A 21,011-nucleotide genomic window follows, 5' to 3' on the forward strand; every position below is an offset into this window, starting at 1 on the left:
CCGCGCTTGGCCCATATCCCTCGAAACCTGTCCTATCCATGTACCTGTCCAAACGTTTCTTAAACATTGCAATAGTCTCTGCCTCTAACTAGCACTTCAGGCTGCTGGTTCCATACACCCAGCATCTTTTGTGTAAACAATTTACCCCTCAGGTTCCTGCTAAATCTCTCCTCCCTCACCTTAAACCTACGCTCGGCTGTTGTTCTGGGACTAGTGTAGACGGGGCATGTTGGGCAGCACGGGCACCTTGGACCGAGCGCCCTATTTACACTCAGTATGAGTACGTGGACCGCACGCGGCCTACAGCGGCAGAGGATACCAGGGCCACACTTGGCCAGGCCGACCCTGCAACGTCACCATGACAACGGGCCTTCATGGTCAGGTCGAGATCCCTGCACTTACAACAACTGGAACTTGAAAATGGCGCCAAAACTGGCAACTCAGTATACGGTCTCAGTGTACTACTGCTACACACTTGCACTGCATCGAGGGTTGCCAACTTTCTCACTCCCAAATAAGGGACAAAAGGTGACACCACCGCCCCCGCCCAGCCAGTGGCTACGTGCTCCCGCTCCACCAATGGTGGCCGCCCGGGCCGGGAGACGGGTTGCTACGCAACCTCCATTAGGCGGCGCCCGGGCCTCCTGACCTACAGTGTCGGGGCCTACAGTGTGCGGGCCTACAGTGTGCGGGCCTACAGTGTGCGGGCCTACAGCGTCCGGGCCTACAGCGCTCCCCCGGACCTAATACGGGACAAGGGCAGTCCCCTTGTACGGGACAAACCAATTTAGCCCAAAACACGGGATGTCCCGGTTAATACGGGACAGTTGGCAACCCTAACTGTATCTGAGATGCTTATCTAATATGTATCTAAGTGCTTATATGTAGAAAAAATGTAGACACAAAACGCTGGAGTAACTCAGCGGGACAGGCAGCATCTCTGGAGAGAAGGAATGGGTGACGTTTCGGGTCGAGACCCTTATTCAGACGTTTAATTTAATGATCTGGTTATCCAATTCCCTGGACTACTGACCCCGAGAGATAAGTTTAAACGTTGCTTTGGAAGTTAAGGAATTGAAACTGGGTGACGGTCTTGTAATAAACCACTGGTATCAGTTCCGTAGATTAAGAAGCAATCATAAAAAAACAGCCGGAGAAAAACCAGTTTCACTTCTCCACTCACGATTACAACCCAGCACCAATACTGGGTTACCCAGCAGCAGCAGGACAGGGTGCTAGACCAATGCAGGAGAGGTTTGGGAGGGTTGAGGGGGGATGGAGTGGGTGGGTGGGTGAGTGCGGGGGGGGGGGGGGCATAGGGGGGATAAGGGGGGTTGAGGAGGGATGGAATTGGTGAGTGGGGTGGGAGGGGAGGAGGTGGGATAAGGGGGGGGGTTGAGGAGGGATGGAATGGGTGAGTGGGTGAGGGGGGGGTGGATTGGGTGAGTGGTGGGAGGAGGGGAGGATAAGAGGAGTGCAGGGGAGATCGAGTGGTGAGTGGGGGATAAGGGGGTTGAGGGGGGGGTGGTGTGGGTGAGGGGAGGAGGGGGGTTGAGGGGGGATGGAGTGGGTGAGTGGGGGGAAGAGAGGGATAAGGGGGGTGAGGGGGGTCATTGAGTGGTGAGTAGTGGGGGGGGGAGATAAGGGGGGTGTTGAGGGGGGGTGGTTTGGGTGAGCGGGGTGGGAGGGGAAGAGGGGGGGACGGAGTGGGGGGGAGGGATGGAGTGGGGAGAGGGGTGGAGTGGGGGGGAGAGGGGTGGAGTGGGGGAGTGGGGAGAGGGATGGAGTGGGGGGGAGAGGGATGGAGTGGGGAGAGGGGTGGAGTGGGGGGGAGGGATGGAGTGGGGAGAGGGGTGGAGTGGGGGGGAGAGGGGTGGAGTGGGGGGGAGAGGGATGGAGTGGGGGGAGGGGTGGAGTGGGGGGGAGGGATGGAGTGGGGAGAGGGGTGGAGTGGGGGGGAGGGATGGAGTGGGGAGAGGGGTGGAGGGGGGGGAGGAGAGGGGTGGAGTGGGGGGGAGAGGGATGGAGTGGGGAGACGGGTGGAGTGGGGGGGAGAGGGGTGGAGTGGGGAGACGGGTGGAGTGGGGGGGAGAGGGGTGGAGTGGGGGGGAGAGGGGTGGAGTGGGGGGGAGAGGGATGGAGTGGGGAGACGGGTGGAGTGGGGGGGAGAGGGGTGGAGTGGGGGGGAGAGGGGTGGAGTGGGGGGGAGAGGGGTGGAGTGGGGAGACGGGTGGAGTGGGGGGGAGAGGGGTGGAGTGGGGGAGTGGGGAGTGGGGTGGAGGGGGGGGAGGAGAGGGGTGGAGTGGGGGAGGAGAGGGTGCTGGACCAATGCAGGAGAGGTTTGGGCCCCAACAGGTCCACTTGGTCTAGTTATTGTTTAAACCCACTCCTGCCTCTCAAATAGAAAATAGACAATAGGTGCAGGAGGAGGCCATTCGGCCTTTCGAGCCAGCACCGCCATTCAATGTGATCATGGCTGATCATTCTCAATCAGTACCCCGTTCCTGCCCTCTCCCCATACCCCCTGACTCCGCTATCCTTAAGAGCTCTATCTAGCTCTCTCTTGAATGCATTCAGAGAATTGGCCTCCACTGCCTTCTGAGGCAGAGAATTCCACAGATTCACAACTCTCTGGCCGACCCCTTATTCTTAAACTGTGGCCCCTGGTTCAGATAGAACCAGGTTGAAGAAGGGTCCCGACCCAAAACACTACCTGTCCATTCCTTCCACAGATGCTGCCTGACACACCGAGTTCCTCCAGCACTTTCTTTAGTTTACAAAGAAACGTAGAAAATAGGTGCAGGAGTAGGCCATTCGGCCCTTCGAGCCTGCACCGCCATTCAATATGATCATGGCTGATCATCCAACTCAGTATCCTGTACCTGCCTTCTCTCCATACCCCCTGATCCCTTTAGCCACAAGGGCCACATCTAACTCCCTCTTAAATATAGCCAATGAACTGGCCTCAACTACCTTCTGTGGCAGAGAATTCCACAGATTCACCACTCTCTGTGTGAAAAAAAACGTTCTCATCTCGGTCCTAAAAGACTTCCCCCTTATCCTTAAACTGTGACCCCTTGTTCTGGACTTCCCCAACATCGGGAACAATTTTCCTGCATCCAGCCTGTCCAACCCCTTAAGAATTTTGTACGTTTCTATAAGATCCCCCCTCAATCTTCTAAATTCCAGCGAGTACAAGCCGAGTCTATCCAGTCTTTCTTCATATGAAAGTCCTGCCATCCCAGGAATCAATCTGGTGAACCTTCTCTGTACTCCCTCTATGGCAAGAATGTCTTTCCTCAGATTAGGAGACCAAAACTGTATGCAATACTCCAGGTGTGGTCCCACCAAGGCCCTGTACAACTGCAGCAGAACCTCCCTGCTCCTATACTCAAATCCCCTCGCTATGAATGCCAACATACCATTCGCTTTCTTCACTGCCTGCTGCACCTGCAAACTCCGTACAAACGTACAAACACCGTACAGACAGGGGCTCACGTTGTCGGCCTCCCCGTGGTGAGCTCTTGTCAACTGACCTCAGTCAGGCCAACGGCAACAAACAGAGGCACCAGAAGCAGAAGCAGCTTCATAACTTCTGCCGCCTCAAACACAAGAAGAAGTACAGACGATCGCTCGTAGTCGGGATGGAACCCAGGTCTCCGGCGCTGTAAGCGCTGTGAGGCAGCAACTCTACCGCTGCACCACCGTGCCGCCAACAAATTGTTTTACAGCATTTTATGGATCTCTTTTGATCCACCGCCCTCAACCGGTTTGTGATGCCAGAATTTAAATAGCATTGCATCATTTTTCCACTTAAATTGAAAATCAAAGTCCAACATTCATCTGCCCGCACGTACGTGATCCAAGTGCCTCCAGATCCAGGCGCCGGTCTGAAAGCCTCTTAAACGCCACTATCGCATCTACCTCCAACAGCACCACACCTGGCAGCTCGGTCCAGGGACCCACCACCCTCTTGCCCGGCACATCTCCCATGAACTTTGCCCGAGGACGAGTCTCACCCCGGTCTCACTTCCTCTCCTCCCCCCATCGGGCAAGAGGTACAGAAGTGTGAAAACGCACACCTCCAGATTCAGGAGCAGTTTCTTCCCGGCTGTTATCAGGCGACTGGACGTCTCAAATAGAGTGATACAGCGTGGAAACAGGCCCTTCGGCCCAACATGTCATAGAAACAGACAGCACCCGTAGTCGGGATGGAACCTGAGTCTCCGGCGCTGTAAGGCAGCAACTCTACCGCTGCGCCACCGTGCCTCCCTTGATCGGTCGAATGGCCTCATTCTGCTGCTATAACTTATGAACCTGCTACCTTGTCACTGTCTAGGGAGTTGGGAGGGGGCACCAGTAAATGAGGGTGCCAGGAAAAGGGGAATTACACAAGGGTCTGAGTGAACAGGCAGTGAATAGGAACATAGAAAATAGGTGCAGGAGTAGGCCATTCGGCCCTTCGAGCCTGCACCGCCATTCAATATGATCATGGCTGATCATCCAACTCAGTATCCCGTACCTGCCTTCTCTCCATACCCCCTGATCCCTTTTAGCCACAAGGGCCACATCTAACTCCCTCTTAAATATAGCCAATGAACTGGCCTCAACTACCTTCTGTGGCAGAGAATTCCACAGATTCACCACTCTCTGTGTGAAAAAAAACGTTCTCATCTCGGTCCTAAAAGACTTCCCCCTTATCCTTAAACTGTGACCCCTTGTTCTGGACTTCCCCAACATCGGGAAAAAATCTTCCTGCATCTAGCCTGTCCAACCCCTTAAGAATTTGGTAAGTTTCTATAAGATCCCCCCTCAATCTTCTAAATTCCAGCGAATACAAGTCGAGTCTATCCAATCTTTCCTCATATGAAAGTCCTGCCATCCCAGGAATCAATCTGGTGAACCTTCTCTGTACTCCCTCTATGGCAAGAATATCTTTCCTCAGATTAGGAGACCAAAACTGTCTCAACTACACCTGTCCCACCTGCCCGGGGAGAAGGCAGGAACGGGGTACTGATTGAGAATAATCAGCCATGATCACATTGAATGGCGGTGCTGGCTCAAAGGGCCGAATGGCCTCCTCCTGCACCTATTGTCTATTGTCTATTGCCCGCGTTTGGTCCATAGCCCTCTGAATCTGTCCTATCCATGCATCTGTCTAACTGTTTCTTAAAGGTTGCGATAGTCCCTGCCTCAACTATCTCCTCCGGCTGCTCGTTCCATACACCCACCACCCCTTGTGTGAAAAGGTAACTCCTCAGATTCCTATTAAATCTTTTCCCCCTTCAACTAAATGATTTTCCAGCACATTGCATCAGCAGTTTTGTGGGAACTAACGGGACCCCACTACTGGCCTCATCTTCCCATCTCCTCACCTTTCTGCGTTCCGTAGAGACCGTTCCCTCCGTAACTCCCTGGTCCACTCGTCCCTTCCCACCCAAACCACCCCATCCCCGGGCACTTTCCCCTGCAACCGCACGAGATGCAACACCTGTCCCTTTACCTCCCCCCTCGACTCCATCCAAGGACCCAAACAGTCTTTCCAGGTGAGGCAGAGGTTCACCTGCACCTCCTCCAACCTCATCTATTGTATCCGCTGTTCCAGATGTCAACTTCTCTACATCGGCGAGACCAAGCGCAGGCTCGGCGATCGTTTCGCTCAAAACCTTCGCTCAGTCCGCCTTAACCAACCTGATCTCCCGGTGGCTGTGCAGTTCAACTCCCATCTCCCACTCCCAGTCTGACCTTTCTGTCCTGGGCCTCCTCCAGTGTCAGAGTGAGGCCCACCGCAAATTGGAGGAACAGCACCTCATATTTCGCTTGGGCAGCTTGCAGCCCAGCGGTATGAACATTGACTTCTCCAACTTTAGACGGTTCCTCTGTCCCTCTCTTCCCAGATCTCCCACTGTCTCCCTGTCTCCACCTATATCCTTCCTTTGTCCCACCCCCCTGACATTAGTCTGAAGAAGGGTCTCGACTCGAAACGTCACCCATTCCTTCTCTCCTGAGATGCTGCCTGACCTGCTGAGTTACTCCAGCATTTTGTGAAACCAATAATCTGTCGTGGATCAAGCACACTGTAAGAACACACAAGAAGGCACACCAACGCCTCTACTTTCTCAGGAGTTTTGGCAAGTCTCTGATGACTCATGCAAATGTCTACAGATGCACCCTCAAAAGCATATCAGCCAAATCACCGATCAGCCAAAACATTATGACCACCTGCCTAATATGCTGTTGGTCCTCCGTGTGCAGCCCCATACGCAGCAGGGTGCGATGCACTGTGTATTGTGACACATTCCTCCCGTGACCACCATTAACATTTTCCGTGACTTGTGCCACAGTCGACCTTCCGTCGGTTCGGACCAGACGGGATAGCCTTCGTTGCCCTCGCGCATCGATGAGCCTTGGGCGCCCAACACCCTGCCTGTCGCCGGTTTGTGGTTTGTCCCTCCTCGGACCACTGTCGGTCGGTACTCACCACTGCTGACCGGGAGCACCCCACAAGCCTTGCCGTTTCAGAGATGCTCTGACCCAGTCGTCTGGCCATAACAACTTGGCCCTTGTCAAAGTCGCTCAGGTTTTTACTCCTGCCCATTTCTCCTGCATCCAACACACATCGACTTCAAGAACTGACTGTTCACTTGCTGCCTAATATATCCCACCCCTTGACAGGTGCCATTGTGACAAGCGAGGTTATTCACTTCGCCTGTCAGTGGTCCTAATGTTTTGGCTGATGGGTGTTGTTTAGATATACAGCGCGGAAACAGGCCCTTCGGCCCACCGAGTCCACATCTACTAGCGATCCTCGTACACTAACATTTCCTAACGTACACTAGGGACAATTTTACACTTACACCCAGCCAATTAACCTACAAAACTTGTGCTTGGACGTCTTTGGAGCGTGGGAAGAAACTGAAGATCTCAGAGAAAACCCACGCAGGTCACGGGGAGAACGTACAAAAATCAGCACAGACAGCGCCCGTAGTCAGGATCGAACCCGGGTCTCTGGCGCCGCGAGGCAGCGACTCTACCGCTGCGCCACCGTGCTGCCTAACTGTCGGGCTGTATCACGGCAAACAATGGACAATAGGTGCAGGAGGAGGCCATTCGGCCCTTCGAGCTAGCACCACCATTCAATGTGATCATGGCTGATCATTCTCAATCAGTACCCCGTTCCTGCCTTCTCCCCATACCCCCTGACTCCGCTATCCTTAAGAGCTCTATCTAGCTCTCTCTTGAATGCATTCAGAGAATTAGCCTCCACTGCCTTCTGAGGCTGAGAATTCCACAGATTTACAACTCTCTGACTGAAAAAGTTTTTCCTCGTCTCCGTTCTAAATGGCCTACCCCTTATTCTTAAACTGTGGCCCCTGGTTCTGGACTCCCCCAACATTGGGAACATGTTTCCTACCTCTAACGTGTCCAACCCCTAAATAATCTTGTACGTTTCGATAAGATCTCCTCTCATCCTTCTAAATTCCAGTGTATACAAGCCTAGTCGTTCCAGTCTTTCAACATATGATAGTCCCGCCATTCCGGGAATTAACCTAGTGAACCTACGCTGCACGCCCTCAATAGCAAGAATATCCTTCCTCAAATTTGGAGACCAAAAATGGACACAGTACTCCAGGTGCGGTCTCACTAGGGCCCTGTACAACTGCAGAAGGACCTCTTTGCTCCTATACTCAACACCTCTTGTTATGAAGGCCAACATTCCATTGGCTTTCTTCACTGCCTGCTGTACCTGCATGCTTCCTTTCAGTGACTGATGCACTAGGACACCCAGATTTCGTTGTACGACCCCTGTTCCTAACTTGACACCATTCAGATAATACTCTGCCTTCCTATTCTTACCACCAAAGTGGATAACCTCACACTTATCCACATTAAACTGCATCTGCCATGCATCCGCCCATTCACACAACCTGTCCAAGTCACCCTGCAACCTCATAGCATCTTCCTCACAGTTCACACTGCCACCCAGCTTTTTATCATCTGCAAATTTGCTAATGGTACTTTTAATCCCTTCATCCAAGTCATTGATGTATATTGTAAATAGCTGTGGTCCCAGCACCGAGCCTTGCGGTACCCCACTGGTCACTGCCTGTCATTCATGAACAGCTTCATCCCCAGGGCCATAGCTGCCATGAACTGGTCCTGCTGAGTCGGATGGTCACATCGCACAGTGAACCGGCACAGACCTACTTGCACTTTATTCTGTTTTAAAACTGTTTCTACTTTGTTTCATTGGGTTGTATAAATTTATACTGATTAGCTAATTAATTTATTGCATCGTATGGGAGGCGCATTCCCAATCTCGCGGTACCCTGTACAACGACAATAAAGATATATCGTATTGTAAGATAAAATCGTGGCACCAACGATGCTGAATCTGTTGGTCCGATGGTAAATGTGTGGAATTCTTTGCCACAGAAGGCTGTGGAGGCCAAGTCAGTGGATATTTTTAAGGCAGAGATAGATAGATTCTTGTGTAAGAAAATAACTGCAGATGCTGGTACAAATCGAAGGTATTTATTCACAAAATGCTGGAGTAACTCAGCGGGTCAGGCAGCATCTCAGGAGAGAAGGAATGGGTGACGTTTCGGGTCGAGACCCTTCTGAAAAACGTCACCCATTCCTTCTCTCCTGAAATGCTGCCTGACCTGCTGAGTTACTCCAGCATTTTGTGAATAAATACCTCAGATAGATTCTTGATTGGTACGGGGTGTCAGAGGTTATGGGGAGAAGGCAGGAGAATTGGGGCTAGGAGTGAGAGATAGATCAGCCGTGATTGAATGGTGGAGGAGGCTTGATGGGCCGAATGGCCTAATCCTAATTCTCCTCCTATTCCTTACGACCTTATAAGTTGAGACGGCGAAGAAAAGAGGCTTTTGTGAGACAACGTAGCACCTACAATTAGAAATGTTGGAGGTGATTTTTTTCCATATATATTTATATATAACTTTAACACATCCACTGAATGTAAACAGATCATAAAACTGAACAAGGGAGGAAAAACGAGGAACAACCAAAGATCTTTCAACAGGTGAAAGGAAAGGTCGGGCGGAAGGTGGGTTGACGTTCCAATGTTCTTGCGTCGTTGTTCGTTGTCACACTCCCACCCCCCCACCCCCACTCCCTCCCTCCCCACCCCCCCCACCCCCCACCTCACACCCTCCCCATCCAAACGGCTTTGCCCAAAGTCTGTGCTCGATTCCGGTCTGCGATACATGGTACATCTGAGGTGCAAGGATTGGGGTCTTTGTGTGTGTGTGTGTGTGGGAGGGGGGTGGGGGGGGGGGGGAGAGGAGAGAGGGGAGGTCTTTTCCTTCGTCAGTTCTCCCCCCCGACTCCCGAAATCCCGCCGACGTGTTGCCATGGTCCCGGGCACAAGGTCGGAGCGCAGGGGAGGAAGGAGGGAATGGAGAGGGGGAATGAAAGGCAGGGGGGAACAGGGGTTAGGAGGGAGAGATAGATCAGCCGTGATTGAATGGCGGAGTAGGCCCGATGAGGCCCAATTCTGCTCCTGTTCCTTATGACCTTATGAGGGAGGGAGTGGAACGGAGAGAGGGCAGGAGGGAGTGAGGGGGAGCGGAGGATGAGATGGACGATCCAGCTTCCTACGCTGGGCGTTGCGGAGGGGGGAAGGGGGGGGGTAGGTGGGGGACGGGCGGTCAGTCCATGCGATTCTTCTGCCCTCGGGAGCTCAGGCCACTGACACTCTCGTTCATGTAGCCGTCGAAACCGCTCTCGGAGTAAAGGGAGCCGTCATCCGAACTGCCCAGGCCATTGTTGATCTCTGCAAAACAGGAAGGGGCAGCCAGTCAATAATCGCACCTCACCCCCCCCCCCATCCTGTCCCCTCCAGGACAACCTCCCTCCCCTTGAGTCCATCCACACCCCTTCCCTCCCCATCGACTCCTCCCGCAAGAAATCCCAGTGAGTTGTGGACGAAGCCTGGACCAACGCACAAAGAAAACCAACCTCCCTCCCATTGACTCAATAGACAATAGGTGCAGGAGGAGGCCATTCGGCCCTTCGAGCCAGCACCACCATTCAATCATATCATATATATACAGCCGGAAACAGGCCTTTTCGGCCCTCCAAGTCCGTGCCGCCCAGTAATCCCCGTACATTAACACTATCCTACACCCACTAGGGACAATTTTTACAATTTTTTTACATTTACCCAGCCAATTAACCTACATACCTGTACGTCTTTGGAGTGATCATGACCATGTGATCATGGCTGATCATTCTCAATCAGTACCCCGTTCCTGCCTTCTCCCCATACCCCCTGACTCCGCTATCCTTAAGAGCTCTATCTAGCTCTCTCTTGAATGCATTCAGAGAATTGGCCTCCACTGCCTTCTGAGGCAGAGAATTCCACAGATTCACAACTTTCTGACTGAAAACGTTTTTCCTCATCTCAGTTCTAAATGGCCTACCCCTTATTCTTAAACTGTGGCCCCTGGTTCTGGACTCCCCCAACATTGCGAACATGTTTCCTGCCTCTAACGTGTCCAACCCCTTAATAATCTTATACGTTTCGATAAGATATCCTCTCATCCTTCTAAATTCCAGTGTATACAAGCCTAGTCGCTCCAGTCTTTCAACATACGATAGTCCCGCCATTCCGGGAATTAACCTAGTAAACCTACGATAGACAATAAGTGCAGGAGGAGGCCATTCGGCCACTCATGGGTCTATCTTCCCCTCTCAATCCCATTATAGACAATAGACAATAGGTGCCGGAGGAGGCCATTCGGCCCTTCGAGCCAGCACCGCCATTCAATGTGATCATAGCTGATCATCCACAATCAGTGCCCCGTTCCTGCCTTCTCCCCATACCCCCTGACTCCGCTATCCTTAAGAGCTCTATCTAGCTCTCTCTTGAATGCATCCACACCTCGCGCTGCATCGGCAAGGCCAGCAGCATAATCAAGGACCAGTCTCACCCCCTCTTCTCCACCCCCCCCCCCCCGCTCTCCCATCGGGCAAGAGGTACAGAAGTGTGAAAACGCACACCTCCAGATTCAGGGGCAGTTTCTCCCCAGCTGTTATCAGGCAACTGAACCATCCTACCACAACCAGAGAGTGGTCCTGACCTCCCATCTACCTCATTGGAGACCCTCGGACTATCCTTGATTGCACTTTGCTGGCTTTACCTTGCACTAAATGGATTATTCCATTTATCCTGTATCTAGTCAAGTCAAGTCAAGTCTACTTTATTTGTCACCTCCAAAGACGTACAGGTTTGTAGGTTAATTGGCTGGGCAAATGTAAAAAAATTGTCCCTAGTGTGTGTAGGATAGCGTTAGTGTGCGGGGATCGCTGGGCGGCACGGACCCGGTGGGCCGAAGGGCCTGTTTCCACGCTGTATCTCTAAATCTAAAAAGTCACGTACACATACACGATGTGCAGTGAAATGAAAGTGGTAACGCCTGCGGATTGTGCTAAAACTACAAAACAGAAAAGAATTAAATTTTAAAAGACACAACACAAAAAATAAATGAATACAGTAAATTAGTCCCTGGAGATCTAATAGTTAACAGTCCTGATGGGCTGTGGGAAGAAACTCCGTCTCATCCTCTCCGTTTTCACAGCGTGACAGCGGAGGCGTTTGCCTGACCGTAGCATCTGGAACAGTCCGTTACTGGGGTGGCAGGGGTCCCCCATAATGTTGCTGGCTCTGGATCTGCACCTCCTGATGTATAGGTCCTGCAGGGGGGCGAGTATAGTTCCCATGGTGCGTTTTGCCGAACGCACTACTCTCTGCAGGGCCATCCTGTCCTGGGCAGAGCTGTTCCCAAACCAGACTGTAATGTTGCCGGACAAGATGCTCTCTACAGCCCCAGAGTAGAAGCAATGAAGGATCCTCAGAGACACTCTGAGTTTCCTCAGCTGTCTAAGGTGGTAAAGGCGCTGCCTTGCCTTACGTCCTTGGATGTTTAGCCCTTCTAAAGTCCACAATCAGCTCCTTAGTTTTAGTGACATTCAAGAGGAGGCTATTGTCCTGACACCAGAGTGCCAGATCAGCCACCTCCTCCCAGTAGGCCTTCTTGTCGTTGTTGGAGATCCGGCCCACCACCACAGTGTCATCAGCAAACTTGATAGAAACATAAACATAGCACAAAAAGTAAGGAAATTTGTGTTTGGCAGATTATTTATTTGTTGTAACAATGCTTCTTGGCAATAAATCTTATACCGTTGGAAAGCCTGTTTATTTCCCTTTTAAATGGTGCCACATTTGTAAGGAACATGCATTTGTGGGATGAGCAGCAGAGCTGAGTATATGGGTTGCGCCCATGAAAAATTTGCCAAATCTTCTCTGCCAATGCCAAACAGCTTATTCTGCTGTTGCTATTGACTCTTGTTTTGAGCTTCTGGTACCCCCAGGTGCTGACAATCAGGTGCCTGATTGGCACCTGATTGGCAGCATCTGTGAGCATGGACCCTGCTACAGTGATCAGTAGGTGTCTGCTCCAAGAATCGGCATGCCACGTTTGACTGATCTGGATAGGGCCCGTGCGATAGGGCAACTTCAAGCTGGTGTTCCGCAAAACCAAGTTGCGGCATTATTTGGAGTGAGCCCTAGTACCATGTCCAAAGTGAAGGCCAAGTTCCATATAACAGGGGATGTCAGGGACAGGCCGCGAAGTGGGCGTCCCAAGAAGACGACACCCGAAGAAGACCGTTTCCTCACCCTGTCAGCACTTAGGAACCGTAGGCTGTCTTCTACAGATTTGCAGTCAAGGTTTGCAGGACGATATGGCCGACGGCTCTCTGCCCAGACAATTCAGAACAGACTGCACGCAGCCGATCTCCGGTCTCATAGGGCTGCCAGGAGGCCTGCCATGACTGCCCTTCACCGTCAGGCCTGTTTGCGCTGGTGTCGGCAACACGTGCACTGGAACCTGAACATGTGGAGGAACGTTATGTTCAGCGATGAGTCCAGATTCTGCCTACGGCAGATGGATCATAGGGTCAAAGTGTCGAGAAGACGCGGAGAACGCTATGCTGATTGCTGCACCGATAGAGTAACATCTTTTGGTGGAGGCAGTGTGATGGTGTGGGGCGGCATCTCCCTCACTGGAAAAACGAGGCTTGTCATCATTGGAGGCAATCTCAATGCAGAGAGATATCGAGATGAGATTCTGCAACCAGTGGCAATCCCATATCTCCACAGTCTGGGACCGAACTCTATCCTCCAAGATGACAATGCTCGCCCCCACAGAGCAGGGTTTCTCAGAGACTACCTCCAGAATTTGGGAGTGGAGAGGATGGAATGGCCTGCCAGCAGTCCTGACCTCAACCCCATTGAACACTTGTGGGATCAGCTTGGGCGTGCTGTTCGTGCCAGAGTGACCAACACAACCACGTTGGCTGACTTGCGACAAATGCTGGTTGAAGAATGGGATGCCATCCCACAACAGTGTGTGACCAGGCTGGTGACCAGCATGAGGAGGAGGAGGTGCCAGGCTGTTGTGGCTGTGTATGGTTCTTCCACACGCTACTGAGGCTCCTGTTTATTAAATGAATAAATTGTTAAATTGCCAATATGTCTTGTTTCTTCAGACTTCAATCATCCAATCCACCAAACAACACCGAACAAGAGTCAATGGCAGAATAAGCTGTTTGGCATTGGCAGAAGATTTGGCAGATTTTTCATGGGCGCAACCCACATACTCAGCTCTGCTGCTCATCCCACAAATGCATGTTCCTTACAAATGTGGCACCATTTAAAAGGGAAATAAACAGGCTTTCCAACGGTATAAGATTTATTGCCAAGAAGCATTGTTACAACAAAGAAATAATCTACCAAACACAAATTTCCTTACTTTTTGTGCTATGTTTAGAAACATAGAAAATAGGTGCAGGAGTAGGCCATTCGGCCCTTCGAGCCTGCACCGCCATTCAATATGATCATGGTTGATCATCCAACTCAGTATCCTGTAACTGCCTTCTCTCCATACCCCCTGATCCCTTTAGCCACAGGGGCCACATCTAACTCCCTCTTAAATATAGCCAATGAACTGGCCTCAACTACCTTCTGTGGCAGAGAATTCCACAGATTCACCACTCTCTGTGTGAAAAAAACCTTTCTCATCTCGGTCCTAAAAGACTTCCCCCTTATCCTTAAACTGTGACCCCCTTGTTCTGGACTTCCCCAACATCGGGAACAATCTTCCTGCATCTAGCCTGTCCAACCCCTTAAGAATTTTGTAAGTTTCTATAAGATCCCCCCTCAATCTTCTAAATTCCAGCGAGTACAAGCCGAGTCTATCCAGTCTTTCTTCATATGAAAGTCCTGCCATCCCAGGATGGAGTTGGAGCTGAACCTGGCCACACAGTCATGTGTGTACAGGGAGTACAGTAGGAGGATAAGGACGCAACCCTGGGGGGATCCTGTGTTCAGGGTGAGATTCACTGAGATACATCTGTACACTGTGGACGGCTCCATTGTAATCATGTATTGTCTTTCCGCTGACTGGATAGTGCGCAACACAAGCTTATCACTGCACCTCGGTACATGTGACAATACACTGAACTGAACTGGTCTGGGAGGGAGATTCAAAGAGTAAGGGTGGCATGGTGGTAGAGTTGCTGCCCCAGCATCACAGTTTTCAGTTTAGTTCATTGCCACGTGTACCGAGGTACAGTGAAAAGCTTTCGTTGCGTGCCGTCCAGTCAGCGGAAAGGCAATACACGGTTACAATCGAGCCGTGAACAGCCACCAGGGCTCGATCACGACCGTACGATTTGTACATTATTCCCTTTTTTCACGTATCTTTTTTTAGTTTAGAGATACAGCGCGGAAACAGGCCCTTCGGCCCACCGGGTCCGCGACGACCAGCGATCCCCGCACACTAACACTACCCTACACCCACTGGGGACAATTTTTACCAAGCCAATTAACCTACAAACCTGCACATCTTTGGAGTGTGGGAGGAAACCGAAGATCTCGGAGTAAAACCAAACGCAGGTCACGGGGAGAACGTACAAACTCCGTACAGACGGCACCCGTAGTCAGGATCGAACCCTGGTCTCCGGCGCTGCATTCGCTGTAAGGCGGCAACTCTGCCGCCGCGCCACCGTGACCGCCATATCTGTACACTGCTCGATTGTAATCATATGTTGCCTTGTCGCTGACTGGTTAGCACGCAACTAAAAACCTTTTCACTGTACCTCGGTACACGTGACAATAAACTATCATGTTCCATGCTGTAGGGGAAGGGCTTGTTCTCGGTCGAGACTTGGAAAATGGGATCACAGGTTCAAGGTGACGGGGGAAAGACTTAATAGGAACCTGAGAGGTAACTGTCTTTACACAAAGGGTGTGGTGGGTGTATGGAACGAGCTGCCGGAGGAGGTAGTTGAGGCAGGGACTGTGGCGGCACGGTGGCGCAGCGGTAGAGTTGCTGCCTTACAGCGAATGCAGCGCCGGAGGCTCAGGTTCGATCCTGACTACAGGCGCCGTCTGTACGGAGTTTGTACGTTCTTCCCATGACCTGCGTGGGTTTTCTCCGAGATCTTCGGTTTCCTCCCACACTCCAAAGACATACGTAGGTTAATTGGCTGGGCAAATGTAAAAATTGTCCCTAGTGGGTGTAGGATAGTGTTAGTGTGCGGGGATCGCTGGGCGGCGCGGACCCGGTGGGCCGAAGGGCCTGTTTCCGCGCTGTATCTCTAAATCTAAATCAAAAAAAAATCTATCGCAACGTTAAAGAAGCATTTACATGGAATAGGATACGTTTAGAGATATATTAGGGGGTCAGGGGTTATGGGGAGAAGGCAGGAGAATGGGGTTAGCGGGAGAGATAGATCAGCCGTGATGGAATGGTGGAGTAGACTTGATGGGCCGAATGGCCTAATTCTGCCCCAAGAACCCATGAACATGATTGGGCCAAACGAGGGCAGGTGGGACTTGTGTAGAAGGGGCATGTTGGTCGGTGTGGATAAGTTACACAGATAGAATAGGTTTACAGCAAAGATACTAGAGGAACACGATGGACCACTCCGTTGAAATCGCCTACACTGAAGTGCAGTACGCAAAGGAGCGTAACGTCCGCCATTTTAGTAAGCAAAACCCACCGTTCGCTCTGCCTCTCGCAGTGTAATCAGTGTTTTGGGGGGAACAGTATGTGTGATGATACCATTAAAATGCAGAATATATCTCATCTATCAATTCACAGATTTTTGTTATTTTTCTTTTTAAATGTTTCTGCAAGTTTCTGCCTACTAAAATGGCGGCCGTGACCTACTACAGTTTTTAGGGTCGAGTGGTCTATCTTGCTCCTCTAGTATCTTTGGTTCGGAGGGATGTGGGCCAAACGCAGGCAGGTGGGCCGAGTGTAGCTGGGACTCTAGTTGGCCGGTGTGGGCAAGTGGAGGCATGAAGGGCCCGTTTCAACGCTGTATCACTCTAAGATTGAGTGGTGGAGTACACTCAATGAACCAAGTGGCCTGATTCTGCTCGTACATGTAACGGGGGCGAGGGCGATGGCTGACGTACCTGAGAAGATCAACTTCTCCTTCATGATGTTGACGTCCCTGCTGGACCTGCGGACGGCCACACTCAGCATGATCTGCTCTGGGTTGTAGGACCGCATGCTGCCCAGGCGCCACCTGATGGGGACAGACACAGAGCCAGCGTTACTCCATGGGCCTTCCCCCCCCCCCCCTCCCCAACCTCCTCCACCCCCCAACCTCCCCCCCTCCCCAACCTCCTCCACCCCCCCCCAAATCTCCTCCCCCCAACCCCCTCCCCCAACCTCCTCCCCCAACTCCTCTTCCCCCCAACCTCCTCCCCCTCACCTCCTCTCTCCCCCAACCTCCTCCCCCCCACCCAACGTCCTCCACCCCATGGCACCTCCTTTCCCCACCCTCAAACCTCCTCTGCCCCCTCCAATCTCCTCCACCCCATGGGACCTCCTCCTCCTCCTCCCCTCCCCCCAATCTCCTCCACCCCATGGGACCTCCTCCTCCTCCTCCTCCCCTCCCCCCAATCTCCTCCACCCCATGGGACCTACTACCCTCCCCAACCTCCTCCTCCCCTCCAACCTCCTCCCCCACCAACCTCCTCCCCCCCCCAACCTCCCCCCCTCCCCAACCTCCTCCACCCCATGGGACCTCCTCCTCCTCCCCTCCCCCCCAATCTCCTCCACCCCATGGGACCTACTAACCTCCCCCTCCCCTCCAACCTCCTCCCCCACCAACCTCCTCCCCCCCCACCTCCTCCCCCCCCCACCCCCCCCCCTCCCCGAACCTCCTCTGCCCCCCACACCCACCTCCTCCACCCCATGGGATCTCCTCTCCCCCCTCAACCTCCTCCCCCTCCCCCAACCTCCTCCCCCCATGGGACCTCCTCCACCCCATGGGACCTCCTCCTCTTCCCCCCCATGGGACCTCCTCCACCCCATGGGACCTCCTCCTCTTCCCCCCCCAATCTCCTCCACCCCATGGGACCTCCTCCCCCCCCCCCCCCCCCACCTCCGGGACCTCCACCTCCCTCCGCCCCATGGGACCTCCACTGAAGGAGAGAACCGGGGAGGGTGAGGGGGAGAAGAGAAGGAGGGAGGGAGAGAGGGAAAGGAGCAAAAGGGGGAGTGAGGAGGAAGGGAGGGAGGGAGGGAAGGATCGGAGAATGGCGACGTGGATGGGAGAGGTGGAGGGGAGAGGTGGAGGGCAGAGGTGGAGGGGAGAGGTGGAGGGGAGAGGTGGAGGGGAGAGGAGAGGGGGGAGAGGAGGGAGGGGGGGAGAGGAGAGGGGGAGAGGAGAGGGGGGAGAGGAGAGGGGAGGAGAGGAAGGGAGGGGAGAGGATCGGAGGAGGGGAGAGAAGGGGGGAGCGGAGGGGGGGAGCGGAGGGGGGGAGCGGAGGAGGGGGGAGAGGTGGAGGGGAGAGGTGGAGGGGAAAGGAGGGGGGAGAGGGGGGGGAGAGGAGGAGGGGAGAGGTGGAGAGGGGAGGTGGAGGGGAGAGGTGGAGGGGAGAGGTGGAGGGGAGAGGTGGGGAGGAGAGGAGGCGAGAGGAGGAGGGGAGAGATGGGGAGGAGAGGAGGCGAGAGGAGGATCGGAGGAGGGGAGGAGAGGGGGAGAGGAGGGAGGAGAGGAAGGGGGGAGAGGAGGAGGGGAGAGGTGGAGGGGAGAGGTGGGGGGGAGAGGTGGAGGGGAGAGGTGGAGGGGAGAGGAGGGGGGGAGAGGTGGAGGGGAGAGGAGGGGGGGAGAGGAGGCGAGAGGAGGAGGGGAGAGATGGGGAGGAGAGGAGGCGAGAGGAGGATCGGAGGAGGGGAGGAGAGGGGGAGAGGAGGGAGGAGAGGTGGAGGGGAGAGGTGGGGGGGAGAGGTGGAGGGGAGAGGTGGGGGGGAGAGGTGGAGGGGAGAGGTGGAGGGGAGAGGTGGGGGGGAGAGGTGGAGGGGAGAGGTGGAGGGGAGAGGTGGGGGGGAGAGGAGGAGACGTGTGGGTTTGTGGGTTAATTGGCCTCTGTAAATTGCTTCTTGGGAGTTGGGAGTGGATGGGAAAGTGGGATAACATTGAACTAGTGTGAACGGGTGACCGATGGTCAGTGTGGACTTGGTGGGCTGAAGGGCAACGTTTCCTTGCTGTGTCTTTCAAGCAATTCAATAAACAAACTGTCCGATTCACCTCTACCCCATTGCGGACATTGGACTTTGTCTCTGGAACTGGTGCGCTACGATGCTGAGAACTATATTCTGCACTCTGTATCTTCCCCATTGCATTTGAGTTTGAACTGACAGTGTCTATGGAAGGTATTATTATCGAATACTTTTGGACAGGATGCAAAACAAAGCCTTTCACTGTACCTCAGCCCACGTGACAATAACAATAAATCTAAACCTAGGGCGGCAAGTGGGCGCAGCGGTAGACAATAGACAGTAGACAATTCCAGTGTATAAGATCTCTCTATAAGATCTCTGCTCATCCTCCTGTGCTCCAAGGAATAAAGCCCGAGCCTGCCAAACCTTTCTTGGAGTCATCGAGTCATAGAATGATACAGTGTGGAAACAGGCCCTTCGGCCCAACTCGCCCACACCGACCAACAATGTCCCAGCTACTCTAGTCCCACCTGCCTGCGCTTGGTCCATAACCCTCCAAACCTGTCCTATCCATGTACCTGTCCAACTGTTTCTTAAACGATGGGATAGTACCAGCCTCAACTACCTCCTCTGGCAGCTCGTTCCATACACCCACCGCCCTTTGTGTGAAAAGGTTACCCCTTGGGTTCCTATTGAATCTTTTCCCCCTTCACCTTGAACCTATGTCCTCTGGTCCTCGATTCCCCTTCTCTGGGCAAGAGACTCTGTGCATCCACCCAATCTATTCCTCCCGTGATTTTGTGTACAACTGTAGCTCAGGCCCTCGAGTCCTGGCAACTTACTCGTAAATCTTCTTGGGGGAGTAGGGAAACCGGGGAGCGAGGGGGGGTTGGGAGAGATGGCGGAGGGAACGTGGTCTCATCCAGCGACGTACTAAAGGGACGGATCGACGGAGTGATTGTCGCCAGCACTCTGCGTGTTCTGGAACACACGCACACACACACACACACGCAACATGCGTGTGATCACACACTCCGCGCACACTCACACGCACGGTCCGTACACAACACGCACGTGCACATTCGCTAGGCACACACCCAGCCTTGCAATAGGAGCAGGAGTAGGCCATTCGGCCCTTCACTGCTGCACCATTTTAACATGATCATGGCTGATCACCAATCTAAAACTGAGGAGGGATATTCTTGCTATTGAGGGCGTGCAGCGTAGGTTCACGAGGTTAATTCCCGGAATGGCGGGACTGTCGTATGTTGAAAGACTGGAGCGACTGGGCTTGTAAACACTGGAATTTAGAAGGATGAGAGGGGATCTTATTGAAACATATAAGATTATTAAGGGATTGGACACGTTAGAGGCAGGAAACATGTTCCCAATGTTGGGGGAGTCCAGAACCAGGGGCCACAGTTTAAGAAGAAGAGGTAGTCCATTTAGAACGGAGATGAGGAAAAATGTTTTCAGTCAGAGAGTTGTAAATCTGTGGAATTCTCTGCCTCAGAAGGCAGTGGAAGCCAATTCTCTTGATGCTTTCAAGAGAGAGCTAGATAGAGCTCTTAAAGGTAGCGGAGTCAGGGGGTATGGGGAGAAGGCAGGAACGGGGTACTGATTGTGGATGATCAGCCATGATCACAGTGAATGGCGGTGCTGGCTCGAAGGGCCGAATGGCCGCCTCCTCCTGCACCTATTGTCTATTGTCTATTGCCTATTGCCTCAAGACCATATTCCCCTTCCCTCCCCATATCCATTAATGCCTTTTGTGTCAAGAAATTGAGTCAATGAGCCAGATAGCACAGAAACAGGCCTTTCGGCCCACATTGGACTACTGGGCTAGACCAATTTGCCTGCATTTGGCCCGTAGCCCTCTAAACCCTGCCTAGCCAGATATCTGCCCAAATGCTTTTCAAAGTCCTCATGAGATCCGCCTCTATCGCTGCATCTGGCAGCTTGTTGCAGATATAGACGATCCTCTCAGTGAAAACTTGCCCCCCAGATCCCTCTCAAACCTCTCCCATCTCACCTTATTGCTGCGCCCTCTAGTTTTAGAATCCTCTACCCTGGGAAATAAAACTGTGAGCCTTCACTTTACCCGTGCCCCTCGTGATATTGTAGCCCTGAGGGGTCGGCCATTTAGAACAGAGATGAGGAAAAGCTTTTTCAGTCAGAGAGTTGTGAATCTGTGGAATTCTCTGCCTCAGAGGGCAGTGGAGGCCAATTCTCTGAATGCATTCAAGAGAGAGCTGGATAGAGCTCTTAAGGATAGCGGAGTCAGGGGGTATGGGGAGAAGGCAGGAACGGGGTACTGATTGAGAATGATCAGCCATGATCACATTGAATGGCGGTGCTGGCTCGAAGGGCCGAATAGCCTACTCCTGCACCTATTGTCTATTGTCTATTGTCTATTGAATGAGTTTACCCCTCAACCTCTTGCACTCCGAAGAA

The 21,011-nt window shown here is 52.9% G+C and overlaps 1 protein-coding gene across 4 annotated transcripts in view; it reads right to left on the reverse strand.

Moving 5' to 3' along the window:
• Positions 1-8,728: 8,728 nt before the first annotated feature.
• Positions 8,729-21,011, reverse strand: part of gdpd5b (glycerophosphodiester phosphodiesterase domain containing 5b) — a 158,121-nt gene continuing 145,838 nt past the window's right edge. For 3 of the 4 annotated variants that reach the window (XM_078401985.1, XM_078401983.1, XM_078401984.1), the window contains 2 exons: positions 16,520-16,632; positions 8,729-9,802 (listed from right to left, as the gene is read on the reverse strand). In XM_078401985.1, the coding sequence (XP_078258111.1) occupies positions 9,678-9,802; positions 16,520-16,632 (238 nt within the window). In that variant the 3' untranslated portion in view covers positions 8,729-9,677. The remainder of the gene's footprint in view (positions 9,803-16,519; positions 16,633-21,011) is intronic. The other variant, XM_078401981.1, reaches the window with a different exon arrangement.

This window comes from Rhinoraja longicauda, chromosome 7 (assembly GCF_053455715.1).
Source record: "Rhinoraja longicauda isolate Sanriku21f chromosome 7, sRhiLon1.1, whole genome shotgun sequence".
In the NCBI taxonomy this organism is placed as follows: Eukaryota; Metazoa; Chordata; class Chondrichthyes; order Rajiformes; family Arhynchobatidae; genus Rhinoraja; species Rhinoraja longicauda.